Source organism: Tetrao urogallus (assembly GCF_951394365.1).
Source record: "Tetrao urogallus genome assembly, chromosome: 2".
NCBI lineage: Eukaryota > Metazoa > Chordata > Aves > Galliformes > Phasianidae > Tetrao > Tetrao urogallus.
This window is the reverse complement of record NC_136814.1, coordinates 80,373,007-80,394,099: the sequence shown is the minus strand read 5'-3', so window position 1 is coordinate 80,394,099 and position 21,093 is coordinate 80,373,007. Positions and strand designations below refer to the sequence as shown.

Below are 21,093 nucleotides of genomic sequence, written 5' to 3'. Positions count from 1 at the left end.
GGTTTTGATAGCCTTTTAACAGGAAGGGTATCCTCTCTGATAACGGATTGAAAAGGTGCATTTCTTTCCATGCAGATGTTCACTGGTACAGTAACTTTTGTTTGCTGGTTAATTTTTGCTTCTCTTGCCAATTGCAATGAAAAGGCTTTTTTCCAAAGCAATTCTGAAGATGTGGGAAAGATCAGTTAATTCAGGAAGTTAATATGGCTTTTTTTTCCTTCCCTAACTTGAAGTCATGGAATTCATGTCTGTGCAATTAATTATTGCAAATTCTTACATATGTTCATAGTATGATTTGAAGATAGTTTGAAGGTGATGGCTGCATTTATATAGGAAAGACAAATACTGTCACAACCCATGAAAGGAGAGCTTTGGGGACTACCTGGCCAGTAAATATATAGAGATTGCAACTGTGAGTTTGAAGGATTCTGTGGTACACAAGGACATACGGTGGTTGTTTACTAAGGATTCCTGTTTATTGCAGAAGAACACAGATCACTACTACCAGGAACACTCTAATTGGTATGGCAAATATGTATGTATTAAAGCTGTTACAGTTATTACCAGGAAATGAGTTTATGTGTATATATGTACCAAACACTAAAGATACCCACTAATAGCAGCAAATAGTAGAAAGGCAATATGAGGTAGGATAATCAGTACACAGCAGCAGAAATGATTTGAGGATTATTAATCTCAATCTTAACTATAATTATTATGACAATGAAAATACTTCTTGATTGCAAACTTACCAAGACTGTAACAGCAAGCAGACATGATACATTATACTTACATACCATAGTTTATCCTAAGCATAGCTCAGATAACATAGAATAATCCAGGTTGTAAAGGCCTTCCCTTGGGAGCCTGTCCACAGGGAAGGTATTTTCAACCTAGATTTTTCTATGCTGTTCCAGGGCCTGACCACCTCTGGTGCAGACCTTTTCCCTGACCCTCCAGCTGCCCCTCCCCTGACGCAGCTCCTTGCCATTCCCTCAGGCCCTGTCACACAGAGCAGAGCTCAGCGCTGCCCTTCTGCTCCCTGTGAGGAGCTGCAGCTGCCATCAGGCCTCCCCTCAGCTCCTCTGCTCTGGGCTGAGCAAACCCAGGGACCTCAGCTGCTCCTGGTACACCTTGCTCTCCACACATTTCAGCATCTTTGAAGCCCCTCTTTGGATGTTCTCCAATAGTTTTGTCTTTATGTGATGTGTCTCGTGCCACACCAACACACAGTGGGGCCATCCCTTTCCTCTCCTGGCTGGCAGTGCCAGGCCTGATGCACCAGTTTGCTCTTTTGGCTGCAAGGACCCTCTGCTGAGTCAGATTCAACTAAAACCTCCAGGTCCCTTTCTCTGGGTCTGCTTTTCAGCCTGTTGTTCCCCAGTCTTTACTCCATCTCACATGCAGAATCCTGCACTTGCTGTTGTTGAACTTCATGCAGTTGATGATTGCTCAGCTCTCCAATTTGTCAAAATTTTTGTATGAGTCTCTGCTCCAAGGAAGTCAACAGCTCCTCCTAATTCCATATGCCTAGTAGGCATTTGATTCCTGTATCCAGATCATTTATAGAAGCATTGAACTGTCCCCCAGTTTAGGCTTTGATGCTTTCCTCACTGCAGCCACCTTTCAGGTAGTTGTAGAGACCAACAGGATCTTCACATTTTGCTTTCCAGTCACTTCACCAGCTTCATTGCTCTTTCCTGCACACACTTGAGCAGCTCAATTTCTTGTAGAATATACATATTATATATATACATGTATGTAGCATGAGCATCTATATACACATAGGCATATATACACAGGTGTACACACATACATTGAATCTATATGTGTACCAATGATATCTTCAGGATGGCACTGGTATGAGGTATTCAGCCTTGCTTCAGAGATGTTTGTGTTCCTAGGCTCTGTTACAAGGCCGAGTTCTCAGGCCTGGTTCTCTTGCTGAATTTTTATGCTGGCAGGTGCCTTCTTTTCTGTTTTAACCATCATTCTATGTTAGAATTTTTCTCATTAGAGTCAGGTTACTTTTTTAACTGTTCCTATCAAATATTAATTCTAATGTCCTGGTTCTCCTAAGGAATATGACTAAGCAATGTAACTGAAACACAATTTTCTGTCAGTGTTCTTGATTTGTTTTGTTTCTCCATAGTATCAAGCTACTAAGAAATAATATGAAGTGCTAAACTTAAGCTTTAAAATATGCAAATCTACTTTACTTGCTTTCAGATAGTAAAAAAGAAGTATTTACAATACCTCCACCTGGTGAAATACTGGGAATCCATTGTTCAACTGATAGTTTATTTGTCTTGAAAGGAAGTCATTGCTTGCTTTATCATCCAGGCTGAGCAAGTTGTATTGGGGAATAAAAAAGTGTGGCAGCTGAGAATCTTGCAGACAACGCAGAAAATATTCCAGATATTTCTGAAAACAGTGTTCCAGGTTTTCATACTGCCAGTCCATGTCACTTGGCCAAGTGACGCATGAATGGAAAAAGGCAGTTTTGACATGATATGAACAGAATTTGTCCAGTTCTTTTGCATGTTTCATTTTGAGTCGCTCTAGAAGATACTTCAGAAGTTTGAGACAATCTTTCCTGTTAAATAAGAGATAATTGCGTACCTTTAGTAGTCAATTCTAAACATGTATTTTAGATATTTAAATACACATTATAAGTAAAGCAATTAAAATATTCTTACCGTAATAGAACATTTTCAGTAAGGTTTTGAATAAAATCTGAAAATAAGTACAGCAAGAAGGTGGATATTCCTATCAGTACTCCACACGAAGGCAGACTAGCAATGAAAGATTTCTACTGTGAAAAACAGTTTTGATGCATGAACCACTTCCACTGGTGGCCACAGTGGCACAGGAATACGAAGTGTTGATCAGCACAGTGCTTGGACGATTATGATCTTCTCCTGCAGGTGCTACCAGTATAACATGAACTTGGAGCACTGCTTAAGATTAAAGCTGTACTTCGGGTTTGGACTTACACTGAAGGCACTACCAGTGCCTTTCCATGGCACTCTGTGAGGTGAAGAGGTGTAGTTCAGTACATGGCTAGGCAAGGACGCAACGTAGCTCATACTACTCATAAAGCAAAGATCAAGAATGATGCATTAATACCCTTCTGGCTTTCCTGATTCTGTAAACCAAAAAGTGGTTTTGCCATAAAGTAGGTTCTGTACCTGATGAGGTTTTGGTTTTACACTTCAAAGAAATGTGGAACCAATCTTTATTACAGTGAAAAATCACATTTATCGATCCTGATCCCACTCAGTTCTTTTCTCACCATCATTTAATAAATTGCTTTGCCACAAAGTGTAATTTGCTTATGAAGCTGAGTCAACAGACTGTGGAGCTAGTATTTCTGAAGATGACTGATTTGGGGAAAGATTATTTGGCAAGGCGCATCTGCTTGTTTGCCAGGCAAATCTGGAGCATAAATCTGCAAAGTAATTTGTTGCTTTTTTAGCAAATGCACGTCACGTGTGTTCAGTGGGCACGTGCAAGCTTGTACTACTCTGGAACAATGATGCAAGAGTTAGTGATTAAAAGCCATATTCTCACTCCCTATTCTAAATAATTATTCACTGACCAAATTCTTAAATGTTAAACTGAAATAGTGCTGGACAAACTAGCTTAAAGCAAAATATTCATATGAGATACCAACCTACAACACTTCACTCCATCAGATTCACAGCACGTCTTTATGCTGCCATGGTTGTTCAGCATGGCCTTCTCAATATGCGAGAAAGAGAGTCGCCAGGTGTTTCCTAAAGGAGTGAGAAGAAGACTTAAATAGTTACACAGCACTAAATATTGGTGTCTGTAAGAAAAAAAAAAAAAAAAAAAAAAACTCTTAATTCATCAATTACTACAATTAGTTCCTTAATTTCTTAACCACTTCATACTAACAAGATTGGAACACTATAGTTACAAATAACTGTGTACGCCTCTGTGGATGCTTTCTTTATATTCTCAGGGATGTTTGAGTTCAGTTTTTTAAATTAAACTTAATTCTTAGCTTTCCTGAATTTGTTGAATGTGATTTGGGGAATAATTGTGCCACCTATAGAAATCTACTGCCGTTCAATTTCTGCTCTGTATTATTAAGCCTTACTGCTTAACCATTCTGGTTTTGAGTAAACTAATCTTGAAGATCGGTTTAAATTTCTCTGTGCAAGTGACTGAGATTATCTCATCTAACTCTTGTAAAGCATTTCTTTTTATTCTTCTGGGAATGCTTGGAAACAGTGATTAATGCAGCTCAGCCCCCTGCTTTTAAAACATCAACAATCATTTTTTTCTTCCTTACCTAAATCAGACTGTGTCCCTGCCTTTTTTGGTTTGACTACTATTTGCAATTAATTTTCACTGGAACAGAGAGCCTAGCAGAGCAGTGGTGGTGTACCTGGCACTGGTAAGGTAAGTGTGCTAACTAAAAAATATACCCAGTTGCCAGAACTGTTTCTGCTGGAACTACCAGTTCTTCTCATACAGTGCCAAGCTGGGATGTTTCTGCAAACTAATGCAGGCATGGTGAGAGTGCTCTGGGGGAAAACAAAAACAAACAGCAGTCATCTTGCAGCCATACCAAAGTTCAATGAGGAAATAATCTATCTTAAATAGTTTACTTCCTGTAGAAGTATAAAACTTATGTATAATAAGTGCTATTTTCAGGGATGTTCTGAGTATTTTTATACACCTTCTTTAATTTTTTTCTTTACAAAGGAGTGGATGTGCTGTTAAGTTCAGCACTACTACAGGAAAGATACTCATCTGTCTAATGGAACAGATTTAAAATAATGCTGTTAGGGCTGTTTACTGTACTGTCTGTAGTGCAGTTATCAGCTTTAGATTTCAGCACAGGATAAGCACTGTCACCAGGCTGGTTAAAGAGGGTTTTCAACGACGATCTGGATGTACCCAGGATAAAATAGAGCTCTGTATCTTGAAGGCAGAATACTGAACAGAATCTGGATACCCTTTTTATGGCATTTATCAAGTGGTATCAAGTTGCAGAGAAAGTAATTCTTAACTTAAGCTTCTTATCTGTATTTGAAGTACCTCTTAGAAGCTTTTCTTTTTTGTTTTGCTTGGCCACTAAGTAAACTGGTTTATGTCTGAACTCTCTCCTGACTTTTCTTCCCAGCCAGCATTCTATGTTGAGGCCATCCTGTGTGCTGGGAGGCCAGCTCTGCTGAACTTCCAAAGCCAAGATAATGTCCAATGATATTTCTGCTGGAGGCTTTTTGATCTGTAGAGTTATTGCAGGGCTTCCAGGCTTTTTCCTTTTCACAGTTACTTCCACATCTAGTAACAAAAAAGAAAGTAATCTTTTTTCATAACAGAAGAAACACTTTTTGGGAGTTATTAAGATATTTACTGAATAGGAATTTGTAAATGGTCAGAATCCTCAAGCATTTTATCCTGTAGGATTTGTGAAATGAGTATAGTGTTTTTTTTTTTAATAAAAAAGTAAGGAGGCCAGCTGAAGCCTCCCTCTACAAAATAAGAGAAGCTCTTCTTTCATGATTTATTTTTAATATTTTGACTCTATTTTAGATGTCTTCTGTAGACTCGGTAATGCTTTCTAATGAACAGGAACGACTAGAGAATGTCAGATGACTGGAAAATGTTTAGATTAGAGATTTGTCCACAACTTGGCCGAAGGCTTACGAGGATAAGAGCACCCTAAAAGGTAATACGTTTTATGGGTAGCTAAGAAGTAACATTAGATAATGCATTATCTGACTCAAGTAATGTAATTCCTTCTGCTGCTCTGGTGTATTTGTGGTGATTTTTAGAGTAAGTGCTCAAGATAACCGGAAGCGAAACCTCATCTGCCCCTGCTATATTGCCATGAAGAGATAAGTGAGGGGAAAGGTACTGCATATGTGGAATGCAAGTGCATTATTAGCGTTCCTGAGTGAAACCTGATTGCGCAGTACTTACTTTTAATGTGTTTTACTTCCTCTTTAATAATTCGTCTCAGTTCTTCAAGCATTTTAAAGGCTGATAATTTTCCATCTTCATCTAGAAACCTATTCAAATACTTCTCTTTTGGATTTCTTTTGAATGTTAGATAATAATAGGCTCCAGTGTCGTCACACTCATGTAGCTGCAATCTTGTGACAGGCATTACAAGCATGATATCAAACTCATTGGGTTCAGATATCTGCAAAGGACAAGAATACATGCATCAACTTGGGTTGTAATGCCTTTAAGCTTTTCAGCTAAAGCTGAAGCTTTACCTACAGCTGCCTGCATGTATTTTCCACAGCTGGAGTGAAACATTACCTTCTTTCTGATGGATTTGTATTACCAGAATGATGTGCATTCATGTGCAGAAGAGCAGTTTACTGACACCGCTTCCCCAGCGGTCACAGCTCCAAGCTGCTGGAGGTCAAGCAGCCATTGAGCACCACCATCTGGTACAGCGTCACAACCACTCCCCTGTCCTGTGACCAGCCATGGAATCACAGAATCCTTACAGTTGGAAAGACCCTGAAAGGTCATCTAGTCCCACTGCCCTGCAATGAACAGGGACACTGACAGCTAGAGCAGGTTGTCCAGGGCCTGGCCTTGGAACTGCAGGGCCGGGACATTCATCACCTCCCTGGACAACCTGTGCCAGTGCCTCACCACCCTCCCTGTGACAGACCTTTTTCCTTATATTCGACCCAAATCCTACCCTCCTTAAAGGTAAGGTTTACTTAAACCATTTTCCCGTGTGCTATCAGCCTCTGCTATAGGCTCCGTCCCGTTCTTTCCCTTATAGCTCCCCTTCTCCAAGCTGCCCAGCCGCAGTTCGCCGGCCTCCGCCCTAATCTGCGCCAGCCCCGCACGCACCTTGACGCGCTCATAGTAGCTGCCGGCTCCCAGCCTCCCGATGGAGCCGAAGCTGCCGTCCCTCCCTCGGACGGCCTGGATCAGGTGTGACACGACGTGGTTCACCAGCCCCGACGCCTCCGACACGTCCTGCCGGCCCAGGCTGAGCTGTGACAGCACCTCCCGCAGCCGCGGCCCGCCCGCCGCCCTGCTCCGCGCCGAGAGCGTTCGGAGCACCGCGGGCTCTCCGCCCTGCGCCGTACGGCGAGGCACGACCGCGCGGGAAGCCTCGTCCGCCGGATGCTCGTCGGCCGATGCTTCCCGCGCGGTCGAGCCGCGTCGGGCGGCGGTGCCTCTGCCTCTCGAGGAGCGAGGCTGGGCCGCTCTCTGCCTCCGCTGCCCTCTGCCCGCCGCAGTCTCCTCCATGGGCCTCCCGCACCCACGCGGAAGCGAGCGCAACTCGGCGGGAAGAGGAGTTCCTCTTCCAGGCAACGCCGCAGCTCTCGGGAAACCAAAACTCCCGCCAGGGAACGTGACGAGCCGCCGCTAGAGGGCGCCCCTAGCGCCACGCCGCGCTGCCTGTCGGGCTGCACACCGCCTCCCGCCCGCCCCGCGCTTCCCGTTCCGGCCTCCCGCCGCCGCCATGTTGGCGCGTAGAAGTTGGCGCCGCCTGGCGCCGCCCGCGGCCCCGCGGTCCGAGAGGCGCCGTGCGGGGAACGCGGCCCCGCGCTACGAAGTGGTGGTGATCGGCGGCGGCCATGCGGGGACGGAGGCGGCGGCGGCGGCCGCTCGCGGCGGGGCCAGCACGCTGCTGCTCACGCACAAGATCGGCACCATCGGTACCGCCGGGGGGCGCGGGGCCGGGCGCGGCCGCTCGCGGCCGCTCGCGGCGGCGGTGCTGACGGTGTCCCCGTGTGCTTGGCGCAGGAGAGATGTCGTGCAACCCCTCCTTCGGCGGCATCGGGAAGGGGCACCTGATGCGGGAGGTGGACGCCCTGGACGGGCTGTGCGGGCGGATTTGCGACGTGGCCGGGGTGCATTACAAAGTGCTGAACCGCAGCAAAGGTCCGGCCGTGTGGGGGCTGCGGGCGCAGATCGACCGGAGGCGGTACCGGGACGGCGTGCAGGTGGGTGTGTGGCCTCTGCGCTCCGAAACTAACGCCTCCTATTTACTGACGGGGAAGCCGTAGGAGATACAGAGAGCACCGTAACGCTGTTTGATAGAGCAGATTCTCAGCTTCAAAACGCTGTTTTTCAGCACGGTCACCGCCACTAGCTTTGTGTTTTTGCTAGCGGTGAATAAGAGGTGACCCACTGTGGCTGAAACACACCGCTGTGCCCACATCCACTCTTTGGTCTGCTTAAATGCAAGCAAATGTCGATGAATGTCAGTGAGTACCGTTTTATCTACGTGGAGCAGTTCAGTGACACACCTACCTTTCTTTCATACACGCTTCCATGTCAGGCACCATGTTGTCAAGACTGCCCCTCTGCTGCCATCTGTCACACAGCAACGACATGGAATGCAATCTTGGCGGGAAGGTTCACCCTCTTCTGCCATACCACCAACATCTGCCTCTGACAAAGTGAGCCAGCATAATAAGCTAAGAGGCATTACTTTCAGAGCAGCCCTCGTTTGAAAAAGAGATGCAGCCAGCGGTGATGTGGCTTCATGCAGAGCAGGATGAGGTCTGCAGGAGCACTGAGGTGTGGAGCAGTGCTGCACAGGATGGTGGCAGCAGTGTGTGCAGCCCCGAGGCTGCTTAGAAATTAAAGTGCTAATGTGGGGGGTCTGATGTTACTTTTTGGGGGTACACCAGCTACCAGTGGGGATATCAGTGTGTTACAGTTGGGTAATAACGGCAGGATGGGGTTAAAAGAAAGCCAGGAGTGATGACTGGTTCTAAAATGTGGTTTTAGAACAAGGGAAGAAGGTGACAGATGTGTTAGAAATTGGTGCGGTCTGGGACTGCCCAGATGTTTTAGAACTTGCCAGATTTTTGTGGTAACTCCTTTCATGACAGAAGGAAATCCTGAGCACACCCCTGCTGACAGTCCGTGAGGCCTCTGTGGAAGACCTTCTCCTGACAGAGCCAGAAGCAAACCGCCCTGGGAAGTGCCAAGTCACAGGCGTTGTTCTGGGTATGTGTGGGTACCGCAGTGAGCAACCTTGGGCACTGTATGCTAAGAGTAGCTGCAGGTTAAATGTGTCTGATTCATCTGTAAGAAAGGTTGTTGAGCCAATAGAGGCACTTCAGGCTGACTGCGAATTAAACTGTGTTAACATCTGTAGCACAATGGAAAACATCACTGGATTGATTGGGCGTTCAGAGGTTGCATGAGCTTAATCTTCCTCAGACTCATCTTCCTCAGACTCATGATTGTGAATTCCATGCTGTGTTTGAGATCTTATTTGGCAAACAGAGTGTGCTGCAGATAACACTTCTGGACAGCGGTGTCCTGTTACAGTGCAGTCTTGTGCCTTGTTACCTCTTGCTGATCTTGTAAACAGGAATTCCAAAATAAGGACCTGGTCAGGAATATTAATCGGAAGCGGAACTTCTTTGTTTGGGTAAAATGCTTGGAGGAATAAAGAAAAAAAAGAGTTACTGTACACTCTGTTCTACTGTATTGCTGTTATTGCTGTTAACATTGATGCTATTGAAATGCCAAATAATAAGAGATGCATGAGCCCTGAGTAAACAGCAGCAATTTAGTTTGGAGCAGAACCACTAGAGTACCAGGGCTTCAATGACAGTAAACTGTGTGCGTCTCTGAACATGCTGTTTCAGGGGATGGTAGCACGGTGTGTGCTGGGAGTGTCATCCTGACCACTGGGACATTTCTGAGGGGTATGATCCTCATGGGGCTGGAGACTCATCCTGCTGGGCGCCTGGGAGACCAGCCGGCTGTGGGGCTAGCCCAGACTCTGGAGAAACTGGGATTTACTGTGGGCAGGCTGAAGACTGGGACACCACCCCGCCTGGCCAAAGACACCATCAACTTCAGTGGTCTGGAGGAACGTGTACCTGACAACCCTCCTGTGCCCTTCAGCTTCCTCAGCAAGGCTGTGTGGATCAAGGTGGGATAGCACATGGCAGGTGCAGGGGTAGATGGGCAGTGGATTGGGGAGGTGGAAAGTGCAAGCTAACGTAGCCAGCGAGGTGGTGTAAGGACTCACGTGGCTGGGAATCATAGAATCATTAAGGTTGGAAAAGACCTCTTAGATCATCTACTCCAACCATCAACCTATCACCACTGTGCCCACTAATCCATGTCCTTAAGTGCCACATCTGCCCTTTCCCTGAAAGCCCCTGAGGTTTGTGACTCCACTCCCTCCCTGAACAGCTTGTTCCAGCACCTGACCACTCTGTCAAAGAAGAATTTTTTCATCTTAATCAACCTGAACCTCCCTAGCACAACCTAAGGTCATTACCGCTCATCCTATGACTGCTACCAAGAACAAGAGGCCAACTTGCCTGACGCTACGACCTCCTTTCAGGCAGTTGTAGAGTCATAGAATCCTTAGAGTTGTAAGGGACCTTTTAAGGTCATCTAGTCCAGCTCCCTTGCGACAAACAGGGACATGCAACCTAAATCAGGTTGTCCAGGGCTTGATCCAGAGCTTATAGGAATTGCAGTAACCTTTTGTAAATGGGGAGCAGAGAGGTGGTAGTATCATTTGAAGTCCTACGTATTTGTTGGAAAGGTTTTAAGGAGTTGAAGTGTAACATTTATTACTGTTTTGAACATGTCTGTCAACTCTTTTCCAGAAAATAATTGTAAAGTATTCTACATAGTGTTTTTCTTTCCAGAACATGAATTTACTACGTCAGTTGCAGGATGTTGAGAGGTTTCTTTAGTCTTCACCAAACTCTTCAAACTTCAGAGCTTTGAATTCCTCCTGCTAATGTGACAGGGTCTGTTACTTTTGTAGGAATGCCCATCCCGTGATTAGGAATGCATTTCATAGCACAGAATGCAGATCCCTCACATTCTCAAGTTTTGTTCTTTTCTTTGTCTGTTTTTGGGCGTGTTGCTCAGGTTCTCTGATTACTTTTTTTCTGTACAGTGGGTAAGACAGCACAACCTAGCTCTGTAGCAACTGAGAGCAAGTTGTCATGAAAAAGCCCTTGAAGATCCTCAGAACAGAGTTGTTCGGTGAGAGAGCAGGGTATTGTGACTGGATTAATTTACAGAGAGTTTTGGCCCCTTTCAGCCAGAAGACCAGCTGTCATGCTACCTGACTCGCACTAACCTGAAAGCTCAGCAGATTGTCCTTGATAACCTCCACTTGAACGACCATGTGAGGGAGACAACAAAGGGCCCCCGGTAAGGATGTGGCACCATATGAAGCTCTTAATGGTATGAATCTCTAAAGCTGTGCATTTCCCTTGCTTTGCCTCTGGAAAACTACCTTTAATCCACCTTAGATGATGCTTATGGCTGTTTCCTATTGCAGATACTGCCCCTCTTTTGAGTCAAAGGTGCTGCGCTTCCCAAACCGTGAACATCAGGTCTGGCTGGAGCCTGAAGGCTTGGAGTCCGATGTCATTTACCCCCAAGGCCTGTCAATGACACTGCCACCTGAGCTCCAGGAGCAGGTGATCAGATCTATCCCGGGCTTGGAGAAAGCCAAGATCTTGCAGCCAGGTGAGGGGGTAAATAATTTCAAATCTATTTTTCACATCGTTATCATTTAACAAAGAAAAAAAAGAAAAAAAGATTTTCTTTGGAGTCTAGCAAACCAAAGTATATATGAAAGAAAATTATTTCTTGAATGCAGGAATTTCTCCTTGGTTGTTTCTAGATTGTAAATAAAAGTTGATAACCTAAGTCATTTTGTCCCACTGATTGTCTTTGCTGATAAGTTAGGACCTTCCATTTCCCTCATTAAGGTCTGTCTTCTCGTTTGTCGTAGGCTATGGAGTGCAGTATGACTTTTTAGACCCCCGTCAGCTGACTGCTTCTCTCGAGTCTCGTCTCGTTCAGCGGCTCTTCTTTGCAGGCCAGATAAATGGCACCACGGGCTATGAGGAAGCTGCAGCTCAAGTGGGTGAATCAGATGGCATTTACTCTGTGCTCAGAGAGGGATGTTACCTTGGTGTTTGTCCTTGATACGCATTGAAGCAGGCCTGTTTTGTGCTAATGAGTTGTTTTTAATTCTGTAGCTCATCAGAGTTGCACAGATATCTGCAATTGAGTTACCAATGTTGCAGTAACAAAAGCAATTGTAAGCTGTGACACATACTGCTGTGTGGAGTCTGTGCACTGGGTACAATTGCTGATATGTTGGAACATGTTTCTTGTCACTAGGCATGTCAGCAGGGGCTGAGTACTTCAGACCACGGTAGTATTGCATAGAAGAAACTGTCTAGATTTCCAGCCTGGACTGGTTGCATTCCCAAGGTGCAACAGTACTTAGAATCATAGAATACCTCAAGTTGGGAGGGACCCACAAAGATCATTGAGTCCAGCTCCTGGCTCTGCACAGCAGCACCCAAAAATCAGTCCATATGACTGAGAACATTGTCCAGATGCTTCTTGAACTCTGGCAAGCTCAGTGCAGATGTGCAGATATTTCAGCCTTGAAGGGACCAACAATGGTTTTTGTTTTGCTTTCTGCCCAGGGCGTGATTGCAGGGATCAATGCTTGCCTACGGGTCCAAGGCAAGCCCCCTTTCATTGTCAGTCGCACCGAAGGGTACGTGGGTGTCCTGATAGATGACCTTACTACTCTGGGCACCACTGAGCCATACCGGATGTTCACCAGCCGCGTGGAGTTCCGCATGTCCCTCCGGCCTGACAATGCCGATGCCAGGCTGACCCACAGAGGTATATCCTTGCGGTGACTCTTGCCATTTGCAGCCCTGCTTGGTTGCAGACCTCAGTCTCATGTGCTATTGTCTGTCTCTGCAGGCTTTGAGGAAGCTGGGTGTGTGTCACAGCAGCGATACGAGCAAGCTGTTCAGATGAGGGCTGCTTTAGAAGATGGAATTGCAACACTAAAATCCCTTCAGTTCAGTGTGTCCAGATGGTCCCATTTGGTACCAGAAGTTCCCATCAGTAGCAATCGAAGATCACCTCTCAGGTAAAGGATACAACCAAAGCTTTCTTGTCTGACTGTGCTTGATCATCTGGCTGGTGGCTTTGCTCATGTACATCTTTACTGAAGTGGTCAGTATTCCAAGATTCCAACTTTTATCATCTTCTTCATACCTGATCTTTGCTTGTAGAAGTAACAGTACGTTGAGGTTTTTACTGCTCCACTGATTTAGCCTCTTAAAGATAGTACTCTGGCCCATTCAGTGCTTGCTGTCTGTACTGAGCATGTCACCAAATGGTAACTGTTCTGCTTTGCTGGAAGCTTGATAAAGCCCCCTCATCAAGAGCTGAACTGCTCTTACATGTGTTGAGAGGAGGTAGCAGGGAGGTGAGCCTGGCTCTGTAGTTGTTCTGGTCTATACTGTACTATCCTCACCTTTAAAAGGTTGAGCTGGGAATAGCTATAATGTGTCTGATGCGATTAACTGTCTTCCCTATACTGTAAAATCTTACTCATGTTCTCCACAGTGCCTTTGACATCCTTCGATATCCAGAGGCCAACATGGAGATTCTGGCAAGGGCTATCCCAGAGCCCCTGAGAAAGCTTGCTGAATGGAGGGAGCTGTCAGAGAGATTGAAAATAGAAGGTAGAGTACAAGAGTTATGATCTGCTAAGGATTGTTCACTAGGGGGAGAGCCAGCCCATTCATTCCTGTGTGTTTCATTTTGTTTTGTTGATCTGTGAAGGGAAGCACTGTTATCAGAGTTGTGCATGTATTGCCATAGGCCACAGTTGTGCTTGAGCACCTGAGTTTCACTTTGTGGAGTGAGATCAATTATTTGTATTTGCTCCTGGGTTTTTCTTCTTCGCCGCTCTATCAAACAGACCATTCTTTCCTGGAATAAGAGCAAAAAGCATCTGTGTATCTTAATTCTTGTACCAAAGAGTATGATTTCTTCTGAAATACTATCAGTTAGGCTCCTTAATCTGTGAGGCTGGAAGCTTCCTCAGATGTTTTGATCATCTTGGTGGAGTTATCCGTTCTGCTTCCAGGAGTTTCTACAAGTGATTTTTTTCATGTGAACACTGTCTGAATCTGTCTGTTTCGTTTCCCTGACCCTCCACCACAGCCGCTTACGAGTGGTGCGTAGTCAATCAGCAGCAGGAAATAGAAGAAGTGCGTCGAGATGAAGCCCTCCGACTTCCAGAGGACATAGACTACTTTGCTATTGATGCGTCCCTGTCAGCGGAGGTGCGGGAGAAACTGAACTCCAGCCGTCCCCAGACGGTAAGATACTGGGCCACAGTGAGGTTGAATAGCAGCAAAATTCCTCCTGTGTATTCCCAAGGGGCACGAAGGGGTGAGGAGGTGCGAGGAAAGGAGTACCCATAGGTTTTGGTGTCAGTTCTCATCAGCTTTAGAGTCTAGGTTTGTTTTAGGCTGACTTAGTTCTGTTTCTGTTTGCAGATCGGTGCAGTCAGCCGCATCCCTGGAGTTACACCGGCTGCCATCATTAACCTGCTGAGATTTGTGAAAGCAGAGAAGCTAAAAGCGTTTCCTCAGACTGGCAAGTATTTGCCAGGGAAAACGTACTTGGAGAAAGCAACTTCCCAAACACCAATTTCGGCAGAGATTTCTGAAGAGGAGCTCGGCAGTACTTTTGTTAAAACACCTTTGTGAGGTGTTTGTAGAGAGGCAGTACATCTTGTGCTGGAGTACATGGCAAGACCAGCTGTGCTCGCCCAAACTGCTTCATGGATAAAAATGATGTTGGATGGAGTTGTGAAAACACAGGAATTCGCTTGTTCAGAAGATGCAGATGGTCAGAATGTGTTGTAACGCATCTTGGAAAGGACTGAGTTTTGCTCTTTTGAAATAAGTAAGAAATATTACCATGCTCAACCCACTTTAGCACAAGAGGATTTGAGCTGGAGCGTGCTCTGTTGACTTTAGCACTGGTGTTTATTGCTGTGCAATGGCTACTGTTAAATGGTTTAGTGTGCTGTTAGCCAAGTGGAAACACGGCTATAACAGCGTGCACCACGTGAATAGTAAAACTGATGTAGGAGGAGATTGAATGTAAGCAGTGTATTGTGTTTTTTTTTTTACTTGTTTTCTTCAAAAATTAAATAAAGCTTGTCTTGAAACTTGCTGAAGACCTTGGTTGTCACTTAACAAACTAGAAATTGTCTCTGAGCTTGCATTTACTTGCAGTAGAGCTCCAGCAATTCATTGGGCCACAGTTCACAGCAGGTAAGCTACAGAGGTACTGCAGGGTTTGCTGCAGCACCAGTGAAGGCAACTGGAGTGAGACTGCCTGCTTAGGCCGGGCAAGGCAAGGGCTGTTACAGACCTCTGCTGGAGCTGAGGCTCTGGGCAGCGTGCTGGCTGATGAATGGCCATGCTGCAGCCTGGGGAAGCAGGATCATGACTTCTCATCAGCACTGCTCCTGCAGCTGATAGTAAAAGGACTCACATCTGAACGAGATAAACTTTGGGCAGTTGGTTTGTCACATCGAGAAACAATTCAAGCTGAATCCTTGTTCTGATTTAGCAGCAGTCTCTGGCTTGTCATTTTTGGTTAAAATAATCTGACAGTGTACTGTTATTCAAACACTTCATTCTCACTTCTTAGCGTCTTCAGAGCTGACTGGGCGAACAGGCTTGGGGATAAGTTCTGTGGGAGTTAGATATAGCTATCATTTTGAAATTACTTTCTGGACTGTTCTCTATTAGCTCTGCATGAGTGCTTCCTTTTCTGCCCAGAGAGGAGTCGGAATAAATCTGCTTTGTTGACAGAGATCCTGTCATGCAGCAGGAGTATGGCAGAGCTTGCAGATTTGTTTAGGGAATCATCACGCATCAGATGTGTCTCCCCATCACCAACTACTGGCCTGCACAGAACAGCTTTAGGCAGATGGTCAGTAGGTCAGTGTTCATGTGAGGATGACTCAGAGAAGCAGTGTAACTGCCCTTCATATCTGTGGCCTATTTTCAGCTTTGTTTTCTCAATTATTTCATGTAAGACATGTAAGCTGTGATTTTAGTAAACAGTTACACTTTCTGTGTTGTAACTCAGGCTCAAGACTTGGTGCTGAAATTCTGAATATGAGAATCCAAAGAAACCCTCATTGATTGCTATGCTTCTCTGTTGAAGCCAGCTGATGCTTTGTTCAGTACATTGTGTTTGTATTTTTCTCATTTTTTATGTACTCGTGTCTGAAAATTCAGCTCTGTTTTTTACAGGCAAGGAAGTAAGCCCTATTGACATTTTCATGCTCTCACACACACCAGTGTAAATCAGAGGGTGATCCCACTAAACCAGAAGGAAAAGCAGGAGGGGAGGCCGCTTTCTTTAGCAATTTAATAGTGCACAGCTGTACTCCAAGAGGGAAAGTTAACTCTGAAGGAAAACTGAAGTTGGAAGGGCATTGTTTTCGAGATCTTCTATAACAATTGCTCTCTATTTCACCCAGAAGGTGATCTTTGGCTGCTGCTAACTTTTTTAGAGAGAAGTGTTTCTCCATTCACCGGAGGTTAATGATATCCATGTTTGCTGCAATGTCAAGCCTGGCATGTACACAGGTTTGAAGACTGGTTGTTCCTCAGATATGAGTTGTTTCATCTGCAAGGCTTCTTAACATACTTGTGTGCAGGAAGGCTAAATATCCTGCTGTAAATGGCAAGGAGGGATCAGATGTAGACATTGTGCCATCCTTACTCCAAGTGACCGATGGGGATTTGTTACAAGGCACAAGGTTTGGTTTTTATGCAAAGACAAAATGAGCTTGGAACCTCACGTCCTGTGGTCTTGGTGAGCTTGGCAGGGTGGGAAGGGCAGCACCAGAGGAACTTGTCCTTGCCACTGATGTCTGTTTGCTTTTCCTGGGCTGTGTTGTGATGAATTGCACTTTGTGTTCCTGTAACCCATCCTGTAGGCAGGGAGGGCAGGATGCATGATGTTGGCCTCACTCATTTGCACATACCAAGGGGCCTTTGTTCTCTCTTTCAGTGTGATGCTTTTTTTTCCCCTCTCCTGCAGAACACAAGCGCAGTGATCACCAATTTTCACTAAGCCACATGATCTCCTCCTACCTGTACCATCTTACCATGTACCATATTTTCAGGACAACTGCTTCTTTGCTATCACAGAATCACACAGGTTAGAAGGAACCTCTGGAAATCATCAAGGTCTAACCCCCTGCTAAAGCAGGCTCCCTCCAGTAGGTTGCACAGGAAGGAGCCTAGGCAGGTCTTGAATATCTCCAGAGAAGGAAAGTAACTTTCGTTTATACAGGACTTGAATTTTTCCTATGCAATTGCTTCATCTTTTCTTTGTTTTTGCCTGGAAGATAAGAGAAAAATAGGAACCTGTTTTATGCCAGGAGATACTCCAAGTTGTTGCCACTCCATCTTAAATGCTCACACAGCTGCTGCAGTCATTGTGAGGATGCAACTGTACTAAATAGCTTTCCTGAGTGCCCCACTTTGTTGGCCCTCTCAAGTGCAGGTGTGTTTCCCATCTGAGCATCCCCTTGCCCTTGGTAATGATCTTCACCTGAATTCATTTTATATGCTCAGGAGTTTACCAGCTTTGATACCTCCACCTCTAGGCTGTGCTCTCCTGCTCAGTGATGTGCATCTCTAGACCTGCATCTTAGTGATGGTAGGAAGAACCTGCTATCTGCTAGGAGCTGCTCTCTCCACTGGGTAGGTGCTGTCTGTTTTTTCTCCTGAATGCTGTGCTGTGCAGAGGCCTTCCAAATGCTTGCAGAGCAGTTATTGCTATGGCTTCTTTCTCAGGCTGAAATTTGGTGGTGACTAACTAACATCAGGACTGTGGGAGACTGCACTGAGATTGTTATTACAAAATGGGCTGGGGAGAAAAACAAAAAAAAAAACAAAAAAAAAAAACAAAAAAAAAAACACCACTTCATTTTCGGTTGCTTTTACCACAGGGTGGTGCTTTAGGGGAGAAAAAAAAAAACAACAAAAAAAAAAACCCTGATGTTTTCATCTTTGTTATCTTTTAAACTCCTGCATAGGTTTAACCCTGTGTGTCTGAGGAAGGAGACAGATGACATATGGGGCATCCCATCAGAGGCTTTCCACCTCCCTCGTTGCTATCATTTAATGATCAAATGCACAGCCTAGGCCTTGTCTCTGTACTGGGGGATCTAGCGGTGGCAAATATTGTAGCTTGAAATCCAGAGGCTGCAACTCTGTCACCTCTTGGCACACTGAAGATATTGGCAAGGAGTGCAGTTTCCTTGGGTGCCCGGTTAGGAGCCACAGCCTCAGGCACATCAGGTTCCCCAGCCATGTCTCTGTCGAGCACACCCTATTGGAGCATGGTTCAGTGCCGGCTGATGGGAAGTGGGAGGTGGATGTGTGAGGGGTGAAGGTTGTCATTGCTGGCATCTTCCACACCTCCTGGCACAAACGCCATGAGGCATGCTTGCAAGCAGCGCTGGGGTCTGGATGATAAGCAAACATTATTCCTGTTCTGACCTTAGTGCGGGTGACTAAGGAGTGGGCATGGAGCCAGACAGGAAACGAGCTCCCTCTGTGGCTTACAGACCAGCCAGCACTATGGGGAGCTGACAACAGGCTTGTGACAAGTCACCTCGGTTGTGCATTTTATGTGGCTTAACTTGAAAACTGCCAAGTACAGCTAGTGTTAGAGGTGTATGGGATTTCTGGAGTCCATACGAGTAGCGAGGCAGCTGGCACTGCTGAGCTGGCCACTTCCAGCTGGTTCCGTCCTTGTCCCACAGCACCTGGTGGGACTTTGGTCCCTGTCCACAGCTCCTGGGGCACAGGTGGGTGGCAGGCATGAGCTGGGAGCAGCTGACCCAGAGGGACCCTGTTGTGCTGTGCACGTGGTTCAGCCCCTTGGCTTTATTGTTTGTGCGGGAATTCCTAGGATTCCTGCCCAGAAGTGAGTTGTAGGCATTACCCAAGCAAAGAAGTGGCTGTGATAGGGCAGTGGAGCTCAGCTCTTCAGGTTTGCTGTTTCTTTTCCCCTTACATACTACTTCCTTCTCCAAAGAGTTAGTGCTACTGTCCAGAAATGCACTCTGCTGGCAGACTACATAATGTTGGTTATTATTACTAGAAATAAAAGTCAAGTAACAGCAAACCTATAATTACACTTAAATTAATCTATTTTTCCCCCTCTGGATAAAGACATTTAAGGGCCTGTTTGTTTTATACAGGCACAGTATTAACATCAACAAGCCTACATTTCTTTCTTCAAGGTACCCGTGTGCTATTAGCAAAGCCACACTTCAGCTTATAAAACTAAATATTTACTTAAGCCATTTATTTTTTCCTTACTTACCAAGAAACTAGCTTAGACTCTAGCTTCAAAACAGTAACTGCAGATTTTTAAGAAGCCCTAAGCAACCTTTCAATAGCTAATAATAATCATAAAAAGGAAAAAGCTGTCATAAGCATTTTGTATATACCACCGAATCACAGAATTGTAGGGGTTGGAAGGGACCTCTAGAGATCATCAAGTCCAACCCCCCTGCCAAAGCATATACGGCTGTAGTGACCACAAAATGGTGGAGTTCAAAATCCTTAGGGTGTCAGAGAGGCTGCATAGCAAGCTTGCTACTCTGGGCTTCAGGAGAGCAGACTTTGAACTCTTTGGGGAACTGCTTGGCAGAGTGGCATGGGAAAAAGCCTTGGAGGGAAAAGGGGCCCAAGAAAGCTGGTCAATATTCAAGAACCATCTCCTCCAAGCCCAGAAGCAGTGCATCCTGAGAGGCAAGAACACCAGGAGGCCTCTGGATCAAAAAGGACCTCCTGGACTTTACTTAAACTTGAAAATGAAGTCTATAGGGAGTAGAAGCAGGAGAACTGCGAATTTGTCTGAGCAGGCAGGGATCACGTTAGGAAAGCTAAAACCCAGACAGAATTAAATCTAGCCAGGGACAGCAAGGAGCGCAAGAAGAAGTTCTACAGAGATTTTAAAAAAAGGTCAGGGAGGATGTGGGCCCTCTTTGGAAGGAAACTGGAGATCTGATCACGAGAGATATGGAGAAATCTGAGGTGCTCAGTGACTTCTTTGCCTCAGTCTTCACTGGCAAGGGCTCTATCCACAAAGCTCAAGTTGCAGAAAGCAAAGGTAAGAACTTGGAAAAGATAGATCTGCCTGCTGTAAGTGAGGATTAGGCTTGAGACCATCTAAAGAACCTGAAGGTGCACAAGTCCATGAGACCTGATGAGATCTTTTCCTGGGTTCTGAGGGAACTGGCAAATTAAGTTGCCAAGCCACTATCCATCATATTTGAAAGGACGTGGCATTCTGGTGAAGCTCCCACTGATCAGAAAAAGGGAAACACAAGCCCCTTTTTCAAGAAGGGGAAAAAAAAAAAGATGCAAGGAACCACAGGATGGTCAGTCTCACCTCTGTGCCTCACAAGATCATGAAACAGATCCTCCTTTAGGCTCTGCTAAGGCTAATGGAAAATAAAAATGATTGGTGGTAACCAACATGACTTCACCAAGGGCAAATCATGCCTGGCAAACTTGGTGGCTTCTTATGATGGAGTTACAGCGTCAGTGGATGAAGGAAGAGCAACTGATGTCATCTACCTGGACTTGTACAAAGCGTTTGACGCTGCCCCCCGTGGCATCCTGGTTGGCAAATTGGCAAAAACTAGATTTAATGGATGGACCACTCTCTGGATAAGGAATTGGTTGGATGGTTGCACTGACAGAGTTGTGGTCAACAGCTCAGTGTCCAAGTGGAGACCAGCGACGAGATGCATTACTCAGGGATCGCTGTTGGAACCAATGTTATTTAACATCTTTATAGGCAACATGGACAGTAGGATCGAGTGCATCTTCAGCAAGTTTGCAGACGACACCAACCCAAGCGCTGCAGATGACACACAAGAGGGAAAGAACACTATCCAGGGGCACGTGGACAGGTTGTAGAGGTGGGCCAATGCCAATCTAATGAAATTCAACGTGGCCTAGTGCAAGGTTCTTCATCTGGATCAGGGCAATCCTAAGCACAGATACAGATTGTGCAGAGAATGTTGTGAGAGCAGCCTTGAAAAGGATTTGGGAATGTTGATTCATGAAAGATTCAACATGAGCTGGCAGTGCGCGCTTCCAGCCCAGAAGTCCAACTGCATCCTGGGTTGTGTCAAGAGAAGCGTGCCAGCAGGTCAAGGGAGGGGATTCTGCCCCT

At 45.6% G+C, this 21,093-nt stretch overlaps 2 protein-coding genes across 2 annotated transcripts; one reads left to right on the top strand and one right to left on the bottom strand.

Moving 5' to 3' along the window:
• Nucleotides 1-2,247: 2,247 nt before the first annotated feature.
• On the bottom strand, nt 2,248-7,263 carry CGAS (cyclic GMP-AMP synthase; the record flags this gene model as incomplete). Its single annotated transcript, XM_079550370.1, has 5 exons — nt 2,248-2,596; nt 3,677-3,779; nt 5,074-5,319; nt 5,962-6,184; nt 6,859-7,263. The coding sequence occupies 5 exons, from the start codon at nt 7,261-7,263 to the stop codon at nt 2,248-2,250; spliced, it is 1,326 nt and encodes a 441-aa protein (XP_079406496.1).
• Nucleotides 7,264-7,480: 217 nt separating this feature from the next.
• On the top strand, nt 7,481-14,564 carry MTO1 (mitochondrial tRNA translation optimization 1; the record flags this gene model as incomplete). The annotated part of the gene is made up of 12 exons (XM_079532716.1): nt 7,481-7,676; nt 7,765-7,964; nt 8,862-8,979; nt 9,630-9,919; nt 11,057-11,169; nt 11,300-11,490; nt 11,759-11,889; nt 12,468-12,672; nt 12,757-12,928; nt 13,411-13,529; nt 14,014-14,171; nt 14,352-14,564. 12 exons carry the CDS (start codon nt 7,481-7,483, stop codon nt 14,562-14,564), a joined length of 2,106 nt encoding a protein of 701 aa, XP_079388842.1.
• Nucleotides 14,565-21,093: the final 6,529 nt, after the last annotated feature.